The sequence below is a fragment of the Sebastes fasciatus genome, chromosome 9, assembly GCF_043250625.1.
Source record: "Sebastes fasciatus isolate fSebFas1 chromosome 9, fSebFas1.pri, whole genome shotgun sequence".
Taxonomy (NCBI): domain Eukaryota; kingdom Metazoa; phylum Chordata; class Actinopteri; order Perciformes; family Sebastidae; genus Sebastes; species Sebastes fasciatus.
The window spans coordinates 32,990,694-33,014,607 of record NC_133803.1 but is presented as its reverse complement, the minus strand read 5'-3'; the positions used below and the strand labels follow the sequence as shown (position 1 = coordinate 33,014,607).

At 39.5% G+C, this 23,914-nt stretch overlaps 2 protein-coding genes and 1 long non-coding RNA gene across 5 annotated transcripts in view; 2 read left to right on the top strand and 1 right to left on the bottom strand.

Moving 5' to 3' along the window:
* LOC141774583 (uncharacterized) overlaps positions 1-12,013 on the top strand; it is a 35,227-nt gene extending 23,214 nt beyond the window's left edge. Inside the window, exons 4-6 of one of the 2 annotated variants that reach the window (XR_012595380.1) lie at positions 1,904-1,974; positions 8,751-9,036; positions 11,135-12,013. This is a non-coding gene — a long non-coding RNA (uncharacterized LOC141774583). The remainder of the gene's footprint in view (positions 1-1,903; positions 1,975-8,750; positions 9,037-11,134) is intronic. The other variant, XR_012595381.1, reaches the window with a different exon arrangement.
* Positions 11,256-20,896, bottom strand: plekha3 (pleckstrin homology domain containing, family A (phosphoinositide binding specific) member 3). Of its 2 annotated transcripts, XM_074647358.1 has the most exons (9): positions 20,758-20,896; positions 18,995-19,113; positions 16,482-16,598; positions 16,208-16,357; positions 15,533-15,654; positions 14,395-14,499; positions 13,851-13,894; positions 12,540-12,634; positions 11,256-11,954 (listed from the first exon to the last, which is right to left on the bottom strand). In XM_074647358.1, exons 2-9 carry the CDS (start codon positions 19,032-19,034, stop codon positions 11,845-11,847), a joined length of 783 nt encoding a protein of 260 aa, XP_074503459.1. In that variant the 5' UTR covers positions 19,035-19,113; positions 20,758-20,896; the 3' UTR covers positions 11,256-11,844. The 2 variants fall into 2 exon arrangements, with proteins under 2 accessions (XP_074503459.1, XP_074503460.1); XM_074647359.1 differs by lacking the exon at positions 20,758-20,896 and having other exon boundaries at positions 18,995-19,330.
* On the top strand, positions 20,778-23,838 carry LOC141774579 (kelch-like protein 10). The gene is made up of 5 exons (XM_074647355.1): positions 20,778-20,912; positions 21,655-22,147; positions 22,352-22,945; positions 23,151-23,300; positions 23,473-23,838. The coding sequence occupies exons 1-5, from the start codon at positions 20,779-20,781 to the stop codon at positions 23,770-23,772; spliced, it is 1,671 nt and encodes a 556-aa protein (XP_074503456.1). The 5' UTR covers position 20,778; the 3' UTR covers positions 23,773-23,838.
* Positions 23,839-23,914: the final 76 nt, after the last annotated feature.

Below are 23,914 nucleotides of genomic sequence, written 5' to 3'. Positions count from 1 at the left end.
ACAGAAATAAATAAGTTTGGGGAAATAAATAAGGCGTGAAATGCAAAGGGAAAATCGTGCATAAATACATAAATGCATAAATACATAAATAAATACATACATTTAAAAATAAATAAATACATTTAAAGATTAATAAAATCAATTAAAAATAAATATAAAATAAATTCGAAAGTGCAAAAATAAAATGAATACATTAATTACAAATAAATGCAAAAATAAATTAATAAATAAAAATAAATAAATAAATGCAAAAATAAATACATTTTAAAAATAATATAAATAAATAAATACATACATTAAAAAAAGGGAAAATCCCAAATGTTTTTTTTGTTTTGTTTTTTACTGAAAAGACTAACTTTGAAGAATACTCAGCGTGTATAACGTATTATATCAGTCACCTTTGGTTGTTTTGGACTGTCTTCATTGTGGTCCTCAGTGCATCCTGCAGACTGAAGTCCACCAGACTCGTCCTGTTCTTCCTCTTTCACTGCGTTCATCCCTCCCGTCTGTGAAATTACCTGTAGGCAAGACAAACATATACGTTTTATGACCAACTCTAAAAATTCAAACACTGCAAAGACAGGCTGAAGATAAGAAAAGAAGGAGATGTTACCTCTTTCATATATCCCTACGTGTCGTCTGAATCAGGCCCTCAGTTTTCTACAGGTTATACAGTAAATCATTATTTTATTTAGTGAAGACACCAGCAGCTGTTAAATGTCAACTTTTAATGAGCTTCATGGAAGAAAAACAACGAGGATGTGCTTATGAGATAATGCAGTGTGTTTTTTAAGCGGTTTATTTATCTTTTAAAATTAGGAACAATTTCTCAACACTGAATTTCAAAGAATCAGAATCGGGTTTATTTCCAAGTAGGTTTTCATGTACAAGAAATTTGCTTTGGTGCAAAACATAAACATTATAAGTGAAAATTAATTTATTTTATTATAAAAATATTATTATAATAATATATAATAAATTATGTATTATTATATTTAATTTATTAAAAACAAAAGTAAGTAAACAAATTAAAAAACATAAATATCAAAGAAAATTACAATAAAAATACTATAAAAATGTAAAATATATCTGAATTAAAATAAGTTGTATAGAGGAAAATGAAAATGTGAAAAAAACGATGTAAAATGTGTACAAAATCTGAATTAAAATGAAAGAGCTGTGCAGTTTTTTTTCTTTACCTCACAAAAACAAATCTAGACAGCAGACTGTATCACTATTATTTAAATTAACTTATGTGGTTGTTGTTTAAAAACACATTATTTAACCTTTAAAAGATCACACCAGTTGTTTTGTATGTTTTATTATAAATCGTGTTGATGCTTTTCAGATTAATCTGCATTTACAGCTGTTATGTTTACCATTATCTGACTCAGTTAAGTTTAATTTCCATATTATAATAAAAAAACAGGAAAAACGCAAGAATATGTGACTTATCATTTCTTAAATGTGTTTTTAAAAGTGTAGTATTTTAATAATGTAGTGTTATTTGCATGTGCTGCAGAGGGGTGGATGTTCACGGAGTTCTAACAACTAATTAGTCGACTGACGGAATCAAGTTTGTCATTTTTCAAGCAAAAATGCAGAGCTGCAACGATTAATCAATATTTGTCAACTATTAAATTAATCACTAACTATTTTGATAATCGATTAATCGGTCTGAGTCATTTTTTAAAGAAAAAAACAGTTATTGACCTTTCATGGACTAAAAGATTAATCAATAATACAAAATTATTAGTTTCATCCCTGAACAATTGTAACATCACCTTTTTTATAATCACAACTCTTTCTAATGTTTAATACTTTATAATATGAACACAGTAAAATTATGAATTTATGGGAAACAAAAGGTGCATTACTCACTCTTCTGTCATCTCCTCATCAGGTCCAGGATGCAGCCGACTGTCACGTTGTGTTGACCTGCTTTTGTTAATGTAGATGAGGATTCCCACCCAGGTCAGTGCGTGCGGTTGTGAGATGACACAGTAGTTTCACTATGAATTCATCGCTGTCAGACGGAAAGAAAACAGGCGGCGGGGCGTCCACAGATAGACACACACACACCCCTTCAGTCAACACACCGCGGGATCATCCTCCAGGCCGCTACACAAACAAGAGCTCCCACATTACAGTCATAATTAGAGTTATATATATATATATTTTCTAGTTTCATATGATACCTAAAAATCACAAGTTGCGTTAATGCATTAAAGAAATTAGTGGCGTTAAAATTAATTTGCGTTAACGTTGACAGTCCTAATAAATGCCTCATACAACACCACGTCAAAAGACCTGAATTACAGCCTTAATAATAAAAAAAACCTTACACACAAAAAAACATGTTTAAATAAACAATGAAAACTCACTTCAGTTTAAAATATTATTTTTTAATTTATTTAGACAATGAAAACCACACACGGTACTTCGTGCAGAGACACTTAAGGCATGAAAATCTCTCCGCTGGTTCGTCCAAAAACTAAACAGGCTGTCATTAAAAAAACAAAACTATAGTAAAGAAAATATGATTCAGTTTTAATAATCAGCAGCTTAATTCAGTTATTTGTCCTCTAAACAAGAAGCAGAGTGTTGACTTAAAGGAATGGTTTGACATTTTAAATTTCTTATTTGAGCAGATTGGAACCACTCTCATGTGTGTTAGCTTAGCTTAGCATAAAGACTGGAAACAGAGGGAAACTGCTAGCCTGGCTCTGAACAAAGGTAACACAACTCTGCTACCAGCACGTCTAACGGTGCGTTCACACCAAGCGGGAAGCGAACTTTTCGCATGGCGGGATTTCATACAAAGTTGATGCAAAGAGGCAAATAGATGCAAATTCGATCTTCTAACTCTGCAAAATGTTAAAATATTCCTTTTAAAGACGCCGTTTGTCCAACATTAAATCATTATGAACTTCCAAATCAATCAAATTCACAAACTTGAGCGTTCACATCTTAAAAATTTGCAGAAAAATCTTATTTGGGGATAATTTTTTTATTACAAATGCTAATTCTAAATAATTGTCCATCCATCCATCCATCTTCAACCGCTTATCCGGGATCGGGTCGCGGGGGCAACAGCTCCAGCAGGGGACCCCAAACTTCCCTTTCCCGGGCCACATTAACCAGCTCTGACTGGGGGATCCCGAGGCGTTCCCAGGCCAGAGTAGAGATATAATCTCTCCATCTAGTCCTGGGTCTTCCCCGTGGTCTCCTCCCAGCTGGTCGTGCCTGGAACACCTCCCAAGGGAGGCGCCCAGGAGGCATCCGTGCTAGATGCCCGAACCACCTCAACTGGCTCCTTTCGACGCAAAGGAGCAAGGACTCTACTCCGAGTCCCTCACGGATGACTGAGCTTCTTACCCTATCTCTAAGGGAGACGCCAGCCACCCTCCTGAGGAAACCCATTTCGGCCGCTTGCACCCGCGACCTCGTTCTTTCGGTCATGACCCAACCCTCATGACCATAGGTGAGAGTAGGAACGAAGATTGAACGGTAGATCGAGAGCTTTGCCTTCCGGCTCAGCTCTCTTTTCGTCACAACGGTGCGGTAAAGCGAATGCAATACCGCCCCTGCTGCTCCGATTCTCCGACCAATCTCACGTTCCATCGTCCCCTCACTCGCGAACAAGACCCCGAGATACTTAAACTCCTTCACTTGGGGTAAGGACTCATTCCCTACCCGGAGTAGGCAAACCACCGGTTTCCTGCTGAGAACCATGGCCTCAGATTTAGAGGTGCTGATTCTCATCCCGACTGCGTCACACTCGGCTGCGAACCGATCCAGTGAGTGCTGGAGGTCGCAGACCGATGATGCCAACAGGACCACATCATCTGCAAAAAGCAGCGATGAGATCCTCAGCACACCGATCTGCAAACCCTCCTCCACCCGACTACGCCTCGATATCCTGTCCATGAATATCACGAACAGGATTGGTGACAAAGCGCAGCCCTGGCGGAGGCCAACCCCCACCGGAAACGAGTCCGACTTATTGCCGAGGATCCGAACACAGCTCTCGCTTTGGGCGTACAGGGATTGGATGGCCCTGAGAAGTGCCCCCCTCACCCCATACTCCCGCAGCACCCCCCACAGTATCTCCCGGGGGACCCGGTCATATGCCTTCTCCAAGTCCACAAAACACATGTAGACTGGATGGGCATACTCCCAGGCCCCCTCCAGGATCCTTGCGAGAGTGAAAAGCTGGTCCGTTGTTCCACGGCCAGGACGGAATCCGCATTGTTCCTCTTCGATCTGAGGTTCGACTATCGGCCGAACCCTCCTTTCCAGCACCTTGGAGTAGACTTTACCAGGGAGGCTGAGCAGTGTGATACCCCTGTAATTGGCACACACTCTCTGGTCCCCCTTTTTGAAAAGGGGAACCACCACCCCGGTCTGCCACTCCTTAGGCACTGTCACCGACTTCCACGCGGTGTTGAAGAGACGTGTCATCCAAGACAGCCCCTCCCCACCCAGAGCCTTCAGCATTTCTGGGCGGATCTCATCAACCCCCGGGGCTTTGCCACTGTGGAGTTGTTTGACTACCTCAGTGACTTCCACCAGGGTAATTGATGATGGTCCCCCCTCAGCTTCCAGCTCTGCCTCTACCATAGAGGGCGTATTGGTCGGATTCAGAAGTTCCTCAAAGTGCTCCTTCCACCGCCCGATTACCTCCTCAGTTGAGGTCAACAGTGTCCCATCCTTACTGTACACAGCTTGGATGGTTCCCCGTTTCCCCCTCCTAAGGTGCCGGATGGTTTTCCAGAAGCACTTTGGTGCTGACCGAAAGTCCTTCTCCATGGCTGCTCCGAACTCCTCCCACACCCGCTGCTTTGCCTCCGTCACGGCAGTGGCTGCTGCTCTTCGGGCCCGTCGGTACCCTGCAACTGCCTCCGGAGTCCTCCGAGATAACATATCCCGGAAGGCCTCCTTCTTCAGTCGGACGGCTTCCCTGACCACCGGTGTCCACCACGGTGTTCGAGGATTGCCGCCCCTTGAGGCACCTAAGACCTTAAAACCACAGCTCACCGCCGCAGCTTCAGCAATGGAAGCTTTGAACATCGTCCACTCGGGTTCAATGCCCCCAACCTCCACAGGGATGCCAGAAAAGCTCCGCCGGAGGTGTGAGTTGAAGATCTCTCGGACAGGGGCCTCCTCCAGACGTTCCCAGTTCACCCTCACTACGCGTTTGGGCTTACCAGGTCTGTCCAGAGTCTTCCCCCACCCTCTGACCCAACTCACCACCAGATGGTGATCAGTTGACAGCTCCGCCCCTCTCTTCACCCGAGTGTCCAAAACATGCGGCCTCAGATCAGATGATACGATTACAAAATCGATCATCGACCTTCGGCCTAGGGTGCTCTGGTACCACGTACACTTATGAGCATCCTTATGTTCGAACATGGTGTTCGTTATGGACAATCCATGACTAGCACAGAAGTCCAACAACAAACGACCACTCGGGTTTAGATCAGGGAGGCCGTTCCTCCCAATCACGCCACTCCAGGTGTCTCCATCGTTGCCCACGTGCGCGTTGAAGTCTCCCAGGAGAACTATGGAGTCCCCTACTGGAGCCCCATACAGGACTCCATTCAGGGTCTCCAAGAAGGCCGAATACTCCGAACTGCTGTTTGGTGCATACGCACAAACAACAGTCAGAGTTTTCCCCCCCATAACCCGAAGGCGTAGGGAGGCGACCCTCTCGTCCACCGGGGTAAACTCCAACGTAGCGGCACTCAGCCGGGGATTTGTGAGTATCCCCACACCCGCCCGGCGCCTCACACCATGGGCAACTCCAGAGAAGAATAGAGTCCAACCCCTATCCAAGAGTACGGTTCCAGAACCGAGGCTGTGCGTAGAGGTAAGCCCTACCAGATCCAACTGGTAGCGCTCCACCTCCCGCACAAGCTCCGGCTCCTTCCCCCACAGAGAGGTGACGTTCCACGTCCCCAGAGCCAGTCCTCTGCCGCCCGGGTCCAGTCCGTCGAGGTCCCTGGCCTTCACTGCCACCCGTGTGGCAGCGCACCCGACCCAAGCGGTTCTTCCTGCAGGTGGTGAGCCCACAGGATGGAGAGGAGGGGGGTGCCACGTTCCTTTTTCGGGGTATCCTCTAAATAATTGTATTTTGATCTATTCTTCGTTTTGTAGTTTTAAAATATGTCTTGTTTAATTTTCATTAATCAATTTAAATGTTCTTAAGTGCTTCAACTATAAAAATCCATCTCATATTTAAATCATAAATAAAATAATCTGATAGGCAAGAAAAAAAAAAGAAAAAAAATATAAACAATCATTTAAAGATAAAATAAAAAACTACCATGCTGTTATAAATAATTATAAAATCACAAGTTATTCGACATCAGAAGCCAACATGCGCAAAAAATAATAATTAAAACTGCAGTGGCTGAACTCTTGTTTTACTGGAGAAACTTTTCTTCACAGCGTTTAAAGAAATTCAAGAAAATGTTGTGTTCATAACAAAATACTGAGCACACATTCAGGTGAAAGTAATACGTTTTAAATACCGTTACACACATTATAAGGCTGCTGCTGCAACTCCAACACACCTCTTCAAACAATAAGACTAGAAATAAACATTAATATCAGTTTCACAATCATCATTATCCACCACAGTACCTTCGACACTTTATTTCAGAGAAATAACGTTTGAAAAAAAGGACTTTTTTTAAGTTTAAAGTGCAAAACAACCACAGCTACACACTGAAAAGTTACTGTTTGGTGTAATTTAATACATTTCCTGCTCTCTAATAACTGTTTGAATGTGAAAATACCTGATTGGTGGAGAGATTTAATATTTTAAAACTGACTTTTAGGAAGTTTCGACAGCTGTCTGGACGTAATTCATCAAAGAAATATGTTTTTAATTCACAGATTAATAATAGTAAAGTGTCATAAAATGTAAATACAGACGCGCTGTAGCATCAAATGTGTTTTTTGGGCTGTTTGTAAAGGAGTGAACTGTCTCCGATTTCAGTGGAGGTTTTTCCACTGAAATCCTACCACAGTACATCTATGTCCGTCAGAAACAGGAACAGGATCAGGATCAGTGTAGTTTCTCGTAACAGTGGATCGTCATAATTTGTTTACTTTGAGTGAGTTCAGATCACGTCTTCTGTACGTGTTTAAACAGCAAACTAGGGCACAAGTCTTAAAAGTGGAGCCAGTCTGGAGATAGACTAAACACCTAGTTTCCGTGCCTCAGGCTCCGACTGCTTTACCTTGCAGCTAATTAGCTGGATTAGTGTTGTCAGACTCCTATTTACAGATAGTTCAGGTGTTTCTCAGTGGGGTTGTATGAGGTACTTCTCCACAGTCAGTGTATTACTACAGTAGGTGGAGTTTGGAGTCACCTAAAATAATCAATATCAGTTTAAGTGTACTCTATATTTAGAATATTGTCACTGCTTTACCTCGCCGTCAGAAAGACAGACGGGGAACTGAAGCCGTTATCTATGCTCTCCACAAAGCAACCAGACTCCATTGGAAAAACATTTTACTTCGCAGAACACAGGAGTTGCTGGTCTACCGCTGCCTCGATCGGTTAGTTTGTTTGTGTTATTATTAGGGCTGTCAATCGATTTTTTATCTGTTCAAAATGTACCTTTTAAAGGGAGATTTGTAATTAAGTAATTAAGTAATTAATCCTCTTATCAACATGGGAAGTGGACAAATATGCTGCTTTATGCAAAATATATGTATATATTTATTATTGTAAATCAATTAACAACACAAAACAATGACAGATATTGTCCAGAAACCCTCACAGGTTTAGCATGTACCTGTGACAAGCAAGTATAACATGGTTGGTACCGATGGATTCATCAGGTTTTCTAGTTTCATATGATACCAGTATCTTCACTCTAGCTATAAAACTTATCGCGTTAACTTTGACAGCCCTAATTATTGTGTGACTTTAGTTAGTTCGCATTCAACAAAGTCACACAATAACACAAACAAACTAATCGATCGAGGCAGCAACTCCGGTGTTCTGAGATAAAATTACTGTTTTTTTCAATGGAGTCTGGTGGCTTTGGCGAGAGCATACTGTAGATAGATACAGCGTCTCCAGTTCTCTGTCAGAAAGGGCTGTCTGACGGCGAGGTAAAGCTATGAAAATATTCTAAATATAGCGTACACTTAAACTGATATTGATTATTTAGGTGTCTCTTACTCCAAACTCTCCATCTCCTGTAGTAATACACTGACTATGGAGAAGCACCTCATACAACCCCACTAAGAAACATCTGAACTATCCCTTTAAAGAGATGATTTATCAAGACAGGAAACTAGATTGTAATCGTAGCTTAGTTTGCGGTTACCTTTTGATTTGCCTTACCCAAGAAAATTAGATTTTCCTACAGGCTTTTATTTTAATTTAATGTTGATTAATCCACTTTAGAAAAGGTTCTGCGCTCCACTAATGCAACAGCAGAGGCAGTTTGAGAAATAGCACAACAATGCTAAGCTTTGAAACAGAAAAAAAGACTAATCATCTGAACTCACTGTTGAACTACAATCCTCAATAATTTATGCTCATTCACTTAAAGCACTTATTAACGGCGGCGCTGAGAGCTCAACACGCCGCAGCTAAAGAAAGCAAACAGACTAAACAGCATTGAATAGAGGAAACAACAAACCAACAACAACACATATGCAGCATAACAGAACAAATCTGTGAACGTTTCTTCACTTTGTTTGTCTATTTTGTGTTTTCTCAGGTCGCTGTGCGTCGAGCTCTCGGAGCCGCCGTTCAGCTGGAACTCATCACCAAAAACAAAAAAAAAGGCAAGAAAACACTCAAGAAATACGAACACTAAAAAGGCAGAAACTTGATTAATTTAAAGACTCTGTTCATCTGATCTGACTCGTCTTCGGACTGCAGGCGACAAAAACTAACAAGCTGCAGATCAAACTGGAATCGGCTGAACTACGGAGGAGAAGAATGATGGCACGTTTTTACATTCGTGCAAACTTTGGCATCTGAAGCTCCTCGGCTCTCTGCGAGTACCGACCCGTTTACAGTCAGCAGAATAAATGTGTTCGCACACGTTGGCAACGGAAGTGGCGTTTTGTCCCAACCATCCAGACGAGCTTCAAACATTAAATTAAGACGTTTACCAGCATCAGAATGTCTGGATCACGACCGTTTCAACAAATGACTTTCAGCCGAATGCGTCCGCGGTTGCTTGTAGTAACTTATACAAATAGTTGGCGTAGATAATAATCACGTATTTAAATTGATTGAAGGCTTTTACGAAGACACCTACATGTTTTGTTTGTGTTTCAACAGCTGCCGTCACCAGTTGACACGGTCGCTCGTTAAACCGAAACACCTCTCTGCCTGCGAGCTATTAAATGTGTTGACGATCAAACATGTTCGTGTTTGTAGCGCACATTTTAAAACTCAAAACTCTCCAGTCTGTCATAGTATTTGACGCTCTGTACACGACCACAGATAATTTCTCGCTAGTGTAACGTTACACGCTAGATTTCTCCGCCAAAATACGTGCATATATCTGGTCAGTAGGGATGTCATACCAGAAATTTAGTAGTCGATAACAATACCAGTGAAATTCCACGATTCTCGATACTAAGTAAAAACTATAAATCTCATGTACTTCAACATCCACTCCTTTATTACTGTTGTCATACTGGTTTTTGTTATGAAGTTAATCAGCTCATAATTCCCTCTCTATTTTATATTGATGTGAAATCATCTCCTTTAAACATCTGGATGTATTCATGTTTCTCACCAAAAACTACATTTTACAAGATTACATTTGAACTCGGGGGCTGCACGGTGGTGCAGTGGTTAGCACTGGCGCCTCACAGCTAGAGGGTTGCAGGTTCGAATCCGGCTTGGGACCCTTCTGTGTGGAGTTTGCATGTTCTCCCCGTGTGAGCGTGGGTTTTCTCCGGGTACTCCGGTTTCCTCCCACAGTCCAAAGACATGCAGGTTAGGTTAATTGTGGACTCTAAAATTGCCCGTAGGTGTGAATGTGAGCGTGAATGGTTGGTTGTCTGTCTCTATGTGTCAGCCCTGCGATGGACTGGCGACCTGTCCAGGGTATACCCTGCCTTCGCCCAATGTCGGCTGGGATCGGCTCCAGCCCCCCCCGCGACCCCTAACGGGATAAGCGGTTGCAGATGGATGGATGGACATTTGAACTCGGGCTGACAATCGATTAAAATATTTAATCACAACTAATTGCATGATTGTTGATCGCACATTTTGTATCTGTTCAAAATGTACCTTAAAGGGAGATTTGTCAAGTATTTAATACTCTTATCAACATGGGAGTGGACAAATATTCTGCTTTATGCAACGCCTTTGTGACGAGCTAGTATGACAAGGTTGGTACTGATGGCTTCTTTAGGTTTTCTAGTTTCATATGATACCAGTATCGTCACTCTAGCTTTAAAACTGAGCCGCTACAACTTCCAAAATATCGACTGCATTAATGCATTAAAGAAATTACTTTTTTTACTGAATGGAGTCTAAACGCACCATAATGTAAATCAATGGAACCTCCCGTGTTGAAATCGGCAGGACATCTAGCTAGCGTTAGCTGTTAGTAGCACAGTCCTGCACGGAGCTAACAGCTAACGCTGACTAGCTCTCGTCCTGCTAATTTCAACACAGATTTGTTGTTCGTAATGAAGCATTATCGTCTGGATGCATCGATAGTGAGTTTACTGTGTCCGTTCAGATTGTAAACTCTGTTAGTCTTGAGCCCTGACGCTAACCTTCTACAGTACCTGCGTTACTGTAGGAAAACAAATGCCGTCATGTTTTCAGAATTTTAGCATCGACTTGATACCGAATTTTCGGTTCTCGGGATGTCACGATGTATCTGAATATCGAGCCACTTACTGTGTTCTACCGACTCATTATTAGCACACAGATCTGGAAGTCTGTCACCATTTGCCAACGTCAATTTCTTTAGGTTGCATTGACCATCTTTGGAAGTTAAGGCCCTTAATGCACTCCGCCGTACTTTCGTTGCCAAACTGCGTGCGTACATCATCATTGTTAACAAACTGTAACAGACTCTGTACTGTAACAGAAAGACGCCGTTTATCACTCTGGTTTCATCCTCAGCTACACGCCGACCTCGCTACCGACAACCTCAAAGACGAGAAGCTGGAAGCAGGAAGAGAGAGAGATGTAGAAGATGCTTGGCAAGTATGTGTAAAAAGGCAGAAAACACTGTATGAGAAGATGCTTTTGATTTCAACATCATCATCATCATTAACGCTGCACAAAAACAATCAGAAGACGACATGACCTCCATAATTCAACATTTCCTGCAACATTCTCAGGTCAGTTTGAAGCAACAATCGATCCAGTTATCAGTATTTATACTGGGTCAGGGAGCTGCCTACTACAATCAACAGTCCTCATCTGGTCGCCACTCACAAAGTCACAGTAACTGCTATTTTCATTCACTTTGTTCACAGATTTCTCCAGGATTTGAGCTTCAGGTCACAATCCTTCCGAACGCCATCATCTCCAAGAGTGTGTCCATAGTGGCTACCTCAGCAGGTGAAAGCATCGTATACTTTATACTCACGATATCTTTTCTGTCCGTCCAGTGTGTACTGTGCAACTCAAACACTTAAAGACAGCCTTCAGGGAAAACAAAATCATTATAAATCCAAAGTGCACGTGTTTGGCAATCAGCTGACTTCAGAGAAGAAGGACAATCCTAGAGGAGACCAAATGTCTGTGAACTCGTCCTCTGTTTAATGAGGTTTGTCGGGGTTCTTGACCTCTCTGAGTCCAGCAGTGTTGTGATGGATGTCATGTGTTCAGATGGACAGGTCAGTGTCTGTGTCAGTGGGTGTGGTCTTTGTGCTCACGCTGCCTCCTCTCTCTTCAGGAATGGAGGACGAGTCGCCGTTGACGCTGAGCAGCACACCTGGAACGCAAACATAGAGTACGTGCAGGGAGTGAATAAACACATCAACTGTGACAGGTGAGTTGTCTTCGTTTAGCAGAAGTAGTAGTTAAGGTAGATCTGACTATACTTTGACTTTTTGTTGAGAAATTTTTCAACATACTATTCTATGACTTTTTTCCGTAAAATTTTTCGACATACTTTACTATGACTTTTTTTCCGACATAGTATACTATGACTTGTTTTTGTTCTTGACATACTTAACTATTAAAAATTTCTCGAAAAAAATACATGATTTACCATGTTGAAAAATTTCCCAAAAAAGTCACAGTATAGTATTTTGAAAAAAAGTCATATAGTATGTCAAAAAAAGTCATGGTAGTATGTTGAAAAATTCGCGAAAAAAAGTCATATATAGTTTGTCGAAAAGTTTTTTAAAAAAAGTTCAAAGTAGAGTATATCGATAAAAGGTCATAGTCTGGTATGTCGAAAAATTTCTCAAAAAAAGTAATAGTAAAGTATGTCGAAAAAAAGTCATACTAAAAAAAAAAGATCCGAGTACGTCTTCCACCACTGGCACTATCAAGAAAAGGAAGTGTGTCTTACGTTCAGTATCATAAAGCGAGCTGTCGGAGCACGTCCGGTTCCTGCGCTGAGTTGATCTTTGACTTCCAGTCACGTACTCCTTAAGCACACCTGACCTGAGGAAAAAAACAAAGAAAAGAATGATTAAAGCTCAAATAGGAAACTTTCTCGCCTCGGTTGACATTCTTAATTTAACATTTATATATGAAAAGAAAACAATTTATCTTGCAAGGTCAGTTGAAGGAGGAGATGTTTGCTCCCTGTGAGGAGATAAAAGACATCATTTGTCCTCCGTCCAAGAGATTAAAGTTATCAGTGATGAAAGGAAAGAGTTGCGATGTCTCTATACACTGTGCCTGTTAAAAGTCCTCTAAAAGTTTTGTTAAATCTACTCTCAGGTAAAAAAAAAAGAAAAAGATGAAGAGCTTTGGATCGTCACTGTCCCTCAAAGTCAAAGAAACCACAGTGTGTCTCATTCACCTGACCTCGACATGCTCGCCTTCATCTGCTGCAGCTGATGAAGAACAGCCCAAACAAGAGCAGCTTCCACAGTTTGGTTGTAAATGTCAATAAAAATGTTACTATCCAGACTTGTTCTCTGTTAATTTTCCAACTACACTATAACGTCATGGGTCTAATTTTACCACAACATGTAACCACAAAAGGTCAAGAAGCAATGAAGTATAATAAACCAGTGTTTGTGTACATGTCTTCTGTCAGAGTGGAAAGGTTATCTGTAAGACCACGTCATACCAAAACTGTATTTTAAATTATCTCAAACATCATGTGACACTAGTGATTAAAAATACATTTAGTTCTTGTGACATTAAAACTCACCATTATAATAAATCCTGTACATTAGTCTTGTTTAAAGGAAAGCTTCACAATTTTTCAAATCTGCTTTTTAACGATTAGTCAAGTGTCATGATGAATATAGTAACAGGTTTTTCTGTCTGTAATCGTATTTCACTTGATTCGACTGCTGAAGCCTCTGATTAACTCCAGATTGTGGATTTTATCCCCCATCACTTACATTTAAATTGATTCAGTAAAATATCTCTTTATGGCCGGTGTTAACAGGAGGAATGATCACAGCAAGAAAAACCTGTTTCATGAAGATCGTTTTAAGACAGGCTTGTCATGTCATGTTCAATGCTGCCTCCTAGAGGCCATAGTTATTAGTAGTTAGCCATGCATTATGTCAAAGTGTATAACATAACATTTGATCCGGCTATGAAAGGCACTTTGAACTGCATCTTTGCATGAAAAATGGGATACAAATAAAGTTATAACAAGGAGGAAGGAGGATATGTACTGTGTGATTTAACTCACCTGTCAAAGCTGTATGTTCCAGGGTGACTGATTGACCTCTTCATCTGGGCAGGAGGACAGAAGAGAAGACAATTTTTGTTATTAAAATGGTATTTATTAATGTAGGATGTAAATGACAAAATATCTGCATGTAATAGAAAAGAAGTGAAAAACTAACGATGTGTGCTTCAGCTACCACAACTCTTTAACTTTTGTGTCTTCTAAATACTTTGGTGTTGCTGACAGAGAATAACGTGTCTTTTACACCTACAGCCAACTCCTTATTTATTTTCTCAAATCATTTTAAAATCTATTTAATTTGATTTCTTTTTGCCATTATTAGGATTGTTTTCTTGCTTCATTTCAGCCTGCGGGCATCAGGTGATTGATGGTAAGCAGAGCGTAACATAATGTGTTCACTGCAGTACTATGAAAAACAAATACGAAGACGATCCGAATCACAGGGCGGATACACAAACTATTGTGGGACAGGCCTTGGTGGAGGTCTGCCCTCTCCGAGTGCCCGTCTAGTTGTACTTGAATCAGCTAGAGAAAGTGTAATTACCCTTTCAGGAGGTCGGAGGTCAGGGGTCAAACTCTGGTTGGCGAGAGTCATACACTCTTCCAACGTCCTGATGAAAGTTGCACAGGTTGCACTGAGGAGAGACGCCTGGAGACGGAGACAATAAGAAGTATCTGTAGTTACAGCATCACTCACACTTTGCTCTTCAAGACACATAACACGTGTTTAGTAGATGCAACCCGTCTGTTTGTACTGAGGTTTGTTTTGGTGTCTTTCATGATACACCATCTAAAAAAATATGGACCGCCGGTATCATTTGTGTTCATTCGCTCTAGACGCGCCAGAGAGGAGGAGGAGCTTGTCTCCATAGATACCAACAACTTTTCTTTCCTCCATTTCCTCCATGTACATGTTGTGGAAGTCCCAGATATGTCTGAAAACCAAACGCTGTCGTGTCTGGGTTCATTACATCAACCAGCGGCGAGCTGTATTCACATACAGCGCCATCGCACTGACTGTATCTAGCAAGCCACACGTCGCTACTGCGGTATGAACCCAAAATAAACAGATTGTGCTGTGATTTAATATCAATAAACGAATCAAAATGATGCCGAGATAACTACATAATGATGCAGATTTATAAAAAGTCTGAATTCATGCTTTGTCAGGTCTGTGTGCAAGACGACAAGCAAACAACTTTTAAAATGCTTTTTTTCTGAATGGAGTTTGGTTCGATCAGTGCCTAGCTATGCAGCTGCTCCATCAACACTCAACATAACGTCATCCAGGCATAATTACGGCAGCGATGTTGTTGTTTCTACCAAAGACAGTCTGTGGTTTATATACAAAGTTTGGTTCGGTCTCTGTACAGATATGATGTATTATCGTAGCTCTGGGTGATCACAGACACATACAAGATTTATTTCCTCCATTTCTCTCATTCAACAACGTCAGGACTTCAGTAACAACAGGAGGAGAATCTCAACGCTGATGGGCTTTCGCGACACAGCGTCACGCAAATTTCTTGCTCCGGTTGAAAAATTTAAACTATGTGTCTATTCAACTCTTTGCATTGACTTTGTATGTAATCGCGCCCCACAAAAAGTGGAACTTTGTGGAACTAAAGATATGACAATCAAAAGACACTAAATTAGTTTGGGGTCAACAGAAGACGCGTTACCTCAGAAGTGGGCGTTTCCTCGGTGTCGGCAGTGTGCTGTGACTGGATGGTTTGGACCTGCTGGACGAGGAGGTCGCAGTACAGACGAAGTTCAGACATCTTTGTCTTCAGGCAGTCTGGACCTGGCAACACAGACACACAGTTAAGATACATAATAATGAGGTACACTGCTATAATAATAGTGGGATGAATAAAAGTTTAACAGGCTGCTGGAAATTTCCTTCCCTCAGTGTTTTGTTTTATTTCTAACAGGCCTTTATTAACTACTGGCCTCCACATTTAAATGTCAGTTTTTATGAGAATTTATGGAGAAAAAAACCCCACTTTAACACACAATGTACAGTATGCCACATTTGATTAATCTTACCTATTTTTTTCTAATTGTTATAATTAGCTGCTTGTGCTAAAACTACCAAGTGAGAAACGAAAACATGCTTTTGTTTTACAACACTGTATTTGAGAATGAGTGCAGTACTCCAGATGAGGCACCACAAAGTGTTATTTGAAACACTAGTTTCCCTTTTGGTTTTTGATGAAATGCAAAACATCTTCACACAATATAAACACTATCATGAGGACGAATTCAAAGAAAATTCATGAGCTAAAACTGTCTCACAAAAAGGTATTTTTTCAAATGTTTTAAAAGTAATTTTCCTACAAACTAAGACTTTGTACCTTTGTGTTTGTGACTGTCCAGCGTTCCAGCTTTGGACGAGCCTAACGCCACCAGCCACCGCTGTCTCTCTGCAGCATTTACAGCTCGGACGTAGAAATGCTGCTCGCCGGGGATGATCAACTCCAGACGCGTAATATCTGTCGGATGAACTGAAATAGAACACACACACACAAAGAGCTTGATTGATATGTTTAGATTTGTTTAGTAGCATGAGTAAGGACAGGTGAGGTATGCAGGGTCAACTAATTAAATCATTTTAAACAGCGGTCTAACCTTTAATGTCACACACGGACATCTTGATGGATCCTTTGCTTCCTTTACCAACGTCGTCCTCGCTGTCATAATAAGAGATGACTCCATTCTCTAAGACGAACCAGCGTGGCTGCCAGCCTGGGGACACAAAACAAACTCAAAACTTAACCTGTGTCTCTGTGTGGAGGTAACAGCAATAAACATGTACGTTTTAATAAGAATTTTAAGAGGTATTCCACTGATGTAGTACAGTATTGCACTTCTATAAAACTGGGAGACTGACAAGTGTAGTAACTAGGGTCCTATACTTTTAGATATTGTTTAGACAAACCATGATATAAGGTATTGGAATTTTATATATTATGTTTATTTACCAATAATGTCCATACGTGTCCATCTCTTCTACTAAATTGAATCTTTAATTTAAGACATAAACAGCCCATGCTGTCTTTAGAGCTCATTCAAAAACTGTTTGCTCCTTCCAATCAGTAGCACCTGTGTTAACTGGCATGTGGTCTGTATTACCTGAAGCCAGCAACACAAACCTAACACAAATAAAAAATAAATGGATAAATAAATATGTGTCCCAATAAATAAAAAAATAATGTCATTAAATGCAGCAAAAATAATATAAAAAATAAATGTATCCCTTAATTAATTGATAAAAATGTGATATAAATTGATATTTGTTTTATTTGCTTCTTTATTTATTTATCTTTGTATTAACTCCCTTATTTATTTACTGTTCTGTTTAGATTTCCCTTTCATTTATTTTTTTATATTTTTTAAATGTATTTATTTATTTTGTATTTATTTATTCATTCATTTTTGCATTTATTTTTTTATATTTTTTAAATGTATTTATTTATTTTGTATTTATTTATTCATTCATTTTTGCATTTATTTTTATATGTGTGTATTTTTTTATATATATTTATGCATTTATTTCTGCAATATTTTCCCTTTGCATTTCACCCCTTATTTATTTCCCCAAACTTATTTTATTACTGTATTCTTTTCTTTATACATTTCTTTATGCATTTCTTCTTCGCCCAGCGGTCGATGGACCGCCCGGATCGGTGGCATGTGCCACCGATCCGGGCTTGAGCAGAGTCTCCGATGGGTGCGTTTCCCAGCGGCATTTGCATAATGAGGCAGAAATGCATGAAGAAATATTAAAAAAAATGTGTGAAGAAATGTATAAAGAAAAGAAAACAGAAATAAATAAGTTTGGGGAAATAAATAAACGGTGAAATGCAAAATGGAAAATTATGCATAAATAAATAAATGCATAATTGATTACATTTAAAAAATAAATAAATGCAAAATAAATAAAAGGGAAAATTAAACAGAAGAGTAAATAAATAAATAAATAAGGGAATTAATACAAATGCAAATTAAAAGACAAAAGACAATTTAAGTCACAATTAATCAGTGGCTACATTTATTTTTAATATTATTTTTTACAATTTTAGTGCATGTTTACAACTGATCATATAACAGTTGAGTCAAAGAGACAAGTGCAATAAAGGTTGGGGAGTTTTCACTTCATACAGATCAGACTGTTGCTGATATTACAGTCAAAAGCAGTGTATATTTTGTCCTCTACACCTATTATTTATAGACATGCTGTGCTGCCATCATTAAGGTCAAATAGTAAATAAATAAGGGGTGAAATGCAAAGGGAAAATTATGCATAAATAAATGAATGCATAAATGATTACATTTAAAAATAAATAAATGCAAAAATACATTTTGAAAATAATCAAAATAAATACATAAATAAATAAAAGGGAAAATTACACAGAAGAGTAAATAGATAAATAAGGGAATTAATACAAATGCAAATTAAAAGACAAATATCAATTGTTTACAACTCATCATATAACACAGTTGAATCAAAGAGACAAGTGCAATACAGATCAGACTGTTGCTGTCATTACAGTCACAAGCAGTGTATAATTTGTCCTCTACCACTATTATTTATAGACCTGCTGTGCTGCCATCATTAAGGTCAAACAGTCCCTGCTACAGTGGGTTGTTTATGTCTGTAACCCATTCACTCTGTATCTTTTATATCTCTATTATTGTCTTTATCATTTTTGTATACCTTTACCTCTCCTGTGATTCACTCCGTTTGCTGATGTTGCTGCTTTGACACCTGGATTTCCCTTCGGGGATTAATAAAAGGTTCATCTTATCTTATCTTAATGCATAATGAATTCTGGCATTAGCATCAGCTGCAGGTTAAATACATGTTGAGTGATGTGTGTCTGTTTGATGCTGATAAAGAGCTATCAGTGTTCAGTATAAATAACTGACTAAATAACAACAAACTACTATTAAATGACAGCAGTGGTGCAGCTGGCATGTTAAGTCTTATAATACTAATATTAGGCTGCGAGGTTACTGTTACAGGAGGATGTTAGCAAACACAAACAGCATCATTCATCACAGCTGGTCAGACAGACAGGTAGCTACAGCAGCTGTTAGACAGACAGTCAGACAGACAGACAGACAGCTAGAGGACTCACCTGTCATGTAGTTGGTCCATTTGTACAGAATCCCCTCCATGGTGCTCTTTACATCTGCTAATGTAGCCTGTTAGCTCTGCAGGCTGGCTAGCTGAAGCTAACTAGCTCCCGTTGTGTTCCTGTGGAGAGACAGCAGGTTAGAGGATGCTGCTGCTGGTTGTCTAGCAGTGTGTGAAGTGTCTGCAGGCTGTGAGAGCTGACAGAGAGTGTTGGCAGGATAATGTCATGCTGACGGTTTGTTTGTGCTAAGCTAAGCTAAGCTAGCTGAGCAGCTAACAGGCTGTCAGCTGATGAGAGGAAAAAATGTCAACAAAACAAAACAGCGACTTTCTACGGAAACCTGGAGGAGACATTTCACTATACAGTTATACTACTTCTACTACTGCTACTGCTACTACTATTATAATGTTATATATACACATATATATATATATATATATATATATATATATATATATATATATATATATATATATATATATATATATATATATATATATATATATATATATATATATATATATATATATAAATATACACATATATATATATATATATATACACATATATATATATATATATATATATATACACATATATATATATACACATATATATATATATATATATATATATATATATATATATACACATATATATATATATATATATATATATATATACACATATATATATATATATATATATATACACATATATATATATATATATATATATATATACACATATATATAAATAAATATATACATATATATAAATAAATGTATACATATATATAAATGTATACATATATATTAATAAATATATACATATATATAAATTAATATAAACATATATATATATATATATATACATATAAATATACATATAAATAAATATTTAAATATATATAGATATATATCTTTATAGATATATAAATAAATACAAATAAATATATAAATATAAATAAATAAATATATATACATATATATAACTAATATATACATATATAAATAAATATAAACATATATATAAATTAATATAAATAAATATATAAATATATCAGATATATAGATATATAAATATAGATATATAGTACTGTAATGCCTATTTCTCTCCTCAAATGTTTTCAGAAACATCTTGTAGTGTTCTGTGTGCTCCGGCTGGTGGGCGGTGCTTGGTATTTCCTCAACAGATCTCAACATGGCTGCCGGGTCACAAACGTTCTCATTTTACAGCTAAACCGTGCACTACAAGGTGTTTCTGAAAACATTTGAGTAGTCATTACAGTCACAGAATATGAATTCATATCTGATCAGCGCTGCCTAGTTTGACCGTTAGTTTGATCGGAGTTCGGGAGTGATTGACGGCTGCCTCCGTAGGATGGACAGCCAATAGGAACGCTCTCTCTCTGAAATGACCTGTGATTGGCCAAAGTCTCCTGTCAGAGCCATGAGGAGGTGCAGAAGTCTAGTTTTCTCTCAGAACACAATTGAATCTAACTAATTAGTGGAAATTCCTGATATTTCTCCAAATCCACAAGTTGTAATGTGTGCTGACATTTTTTAAATCAACATGATGTTAAAATGCAGAAAACACAGAAGCATTTTTTTTTAAAAGGGAACAAAGCAACAGCGACGTAAACGAGAATGTGTTTCTGAGAGCTTCATGATTTTCAAATAAAAACAATCTGGCAGGTGAAAGTCATTGTAGCTTACTAACTTTAGATCATAAAAAAAGAAGACATTGTCAGCAACTCAAACCTCTGGAGTAACATTTGAACGATGAGCGCCATCTTCGGTGATGTGATTAACGAGATCCGTCTGGAGGGAAAGCTGTGCGACGCCCTGATCAGAGTCGATGGCGTCGAGTTTAAAGTCCACAAGATCATCCTATGCAACTGCAGCTCATACTTCAGGTGAGCTGGTGGATTCTGTATTTGTTTCAAATTCATGATATTGTGATTTAATCTAACCTAATGCAGAAGGTTTTAAGAGGTTTTGAAGTTACCTGTGGAGGTTTTGAGCACTATTAGAGCTATGGAGCAATTGTTTTAGGGGCAAGAAAATCAGATATGCAAATGGTTTTTGAAGAAGTTTGGTAGCTTACATAACATGTGACAGAAATTGATATTTCTGTTTTAATTTGCTTCTTTATTTATTTATCTTTGAGTGAATTCCCTTATTTATTTACTCTTCAGTTTAATTTTCCCTTTTATTTATTTACATATTTATTTTATTCATTTTTAAATGTATTTATTTTTGGATATATTTTTTTATTAAATCAATAAATAAAATGAATAAATACAAAATAAAAATGTACAAATAAATAAAAGGAAAAATTAAACAGAAGAGTAACTGTATAAGGGAATTCATTAAAAAGATAAATAAATAAAGAAGCAAATAAATTAGAAATGTATGTCACATTTTATCTATTAATAATGACTACATTTATTTTTAATATTATTTTTGCTACATTTAATGACATTTACTCATTTATCGAGTCATTTATTTATTTTGTATTTATTTTGGCAGGTTCCATCCTCCATATCGCAACACGTCATGCCAATAAAGTCTATTAAATGAATTGAGTAGAAGTTGTAGAAGTATGACAGGAAGTTCTTGTTCTAATACTGGTTCCTCTGACTCCTGATCCCACAGTGATCTGTTCTGCGGTAAATCATCAACACCAGAGCAGCAGCAGGTCTACTACTTCTCCCAGGTGTCATCCAACATAATGACCCTCATCGTGGAATACGCCTACACCGGCTCTGTCGCCGTGACGGAGGAGAACGTGCTGGAGCTGTTGGCGGGAGCCGACTGCTTCGCCGTGAAGGGCATCGTTAAACCTTGCTGCGACTTCCTGGAGCAGCGTCTTAGCTTCAGGAACTGCTTCCACATCTGTATGCAGGCGCAGTTACACAGATGTCGCGAGCTGAGGCGTAAAGCCTACCTCTACATCCTGCATTACTTTGAGGAGGCCGTGGGATTCTCCCTGAAGTTCCTGCAGCTCTCTTTGCAGCAGCTGACGGATATAATCGAGAAGGACGAGCTCAATGTGAAGCGGGAGAGCACCGTGTTTGAGGCCGTCCTCAGCTGGATCTGCTACGATCCTGAGGAACGCCGGGGTCACCTGGCCACGCTGCTGAGCAAGGTAACAGCAGTTTTCAGGTACTGGTAATCCAATTTTGGGAGACTGTACCGACTTTAGGTACAGGTACTTTGGCGCCTAGTCAGGGAATTTGGAAGGGAGGTATGTTGTCTCGTTTTGCCCTAAACAATCAGTAACTGGTGACCAGTTCGATATGGTCAGTATCCTCCTTGAATCTCTAACAATCTCTCTGTTGTCTCTGTCCAGGTTCGTCTGCTGTTAATGTCCAGTCAGTACTTGGTTGACACCGTGTGCACGAACGCTCTGGTGAGGAGTAGTGCGCCGTGCATTGCCATGGTGACCAACGCCATGAAGACCCTGCAAGACTCCAATTTGGAGAGACCGCTGACCCGCACACGCCTGCCCTCGGCCGTGATATTGGCTGTCGGCGGTTGGGAAGATAAATCTCCAACCAACAGGATCGATTTATACGATGTTCGAGCTGACAGCTGGGTGAGGGCAGACATCGGTAACGCTCCTCGAGCGTTCCACGGTTGCGTCTTCCTCAACGGATTCCTTTACAGTATTGGAGGCTTTGATGGTGTTAAATATCTGAGCAGTGTACAAAAGCTCGACCTCATCACCCAAACATGGCAAGAGGTGGCGCCAATGAACGCAGTCCGATGTTACGTCAACGTGGTCACGTTGAACGGCTGCATATATGCCATGGGAGGCTGTGATAATAAACACGAGAAACTCAAAACTGCAGAGCGATACCAGCCTGACACCAGAGAGTGGACTCCGATCGCACCGATGCATGAACGCAGGAGCAATGCTGGCATCGCAACACTACACGGCAAGGTAGGTGGAACTGAGGACCGTAAACAGCAATTTAACAGCAGACAGGCTAACCCAGTAACGTTAGCACACAGGCTAACCCAGTAGCACAAACGCTAACCCAGTAGCACAAGAGCTAACATAGTAGCACAAAGACTTTCTGGTCCGATAACGCCTCATGTTGGTAGTATGGCTAACAATAACTGATGTTATGATATATCTTTCCCAGGTGTACCTTTGCGGTGGTTTCAACCTTGAAGAACCTCTGTCGACTGCTGAATGCTACGACCCTCCAACCAACCAGTGGACGCTGATCGCTCCGATGGAAAGTGGGTGTAATTCGGCGCGGGCCGTCGCCTACAAAGACCGAATCTATGTAGTAAGAGGAGCACAGAACATTGACGTCAACACACTCACAAACTCTGGAGCAGACTGGATGGATTTTTCTTTTTCTCTAGTTTTGGTTGGGTTTGCATTATTGGTCTAACATATAATAATGATTAATAAATATATAATTTCTCAAGTAAAATATTTAAATGTTCCCGTCTTAGGTCGGTGGCTACAGAGACGGCTCCCATACATGCAGAGTCCTCGCCTACGACCCTCCATCGAACCAGTGGAGCGCGGTGAATCCCATGATTAACCCGCGGTTCAGCTTTGGCATCGCGGTGCTGGAGGACCAGCTGTACGTGGTCGGAGGGTTCAACAATCGGAGCACCATCTGTGACATGGAGCGCTACGATGAAGAGACCAACACGTGGCACGCCGTCCGGGACATGGTGACGCCTCGCGGCGGCCTCGGCTGCTGCGTGGTGGAGCGAGACATCTACGCTGCTTTATGTCTGTCATAACTATCATTTATTAGTTTATTTATATTTTGTATTAATCTGAATCTGTAAAGTAAACTGATAAATTTGCCTCTGTGATTTATTGGAGTAGAAGTATAAAGTTGCGTAAAATGGAAATACTCACGTAAAGTTCATGTTGAGCAGG

What these genes read in the sequence shown, in the direction of transcription:
- plekha3 (XM_074647358.1), bottom strand. Translation starts at nt 19,034, where the DNA reads ATGGAGGGGATTCTGTACAAATGGACCAACTACATGACAG. An exon ending in GGACAGTCACAAACACAAAG is followed by an intron (nt 15,655 to 16,207) that starts GTACAAAGTCTT and finishes CTGTGTTGCCAG; the next exon opens with GTCCAGACTGCCTGAAGACA. An exon ending in AGGAAACGCCCACTTCTGAG is followed by an intron (nt 14,500 to 15,532) that starts GTAACGCGTCTT and finishes CTCCGTCTCCAG; the next exon opens with GCGTCTCTCCTCAGTGCAAC.
- LOC141774579 (XM_074647355.1), top strand. Translation starts at nt 20,779, where the DNA reads ATGAGCGCCATCTTCGGTGATGTGATTAACGAGATCCGTCTGGAGGGA. An exon ending in AACTGCAGCTCATACTTCAG is followed by an intron (nt 20,913 to 21,654) that starts GTGAGCTGGTGG and finishes CTGATCCCACAG; the next exon opens with TGATCTGTTCTGCGGTAAAT. An exon ending in TCGCAACACTACACGGCAAG is followed by an intron (nt 22,946 to 23,150) that starts GTAGGTGGAACT and finishes TATCTTTCCCAG; the next exon opens with GTGTACCTTTGCGGTGGTTT.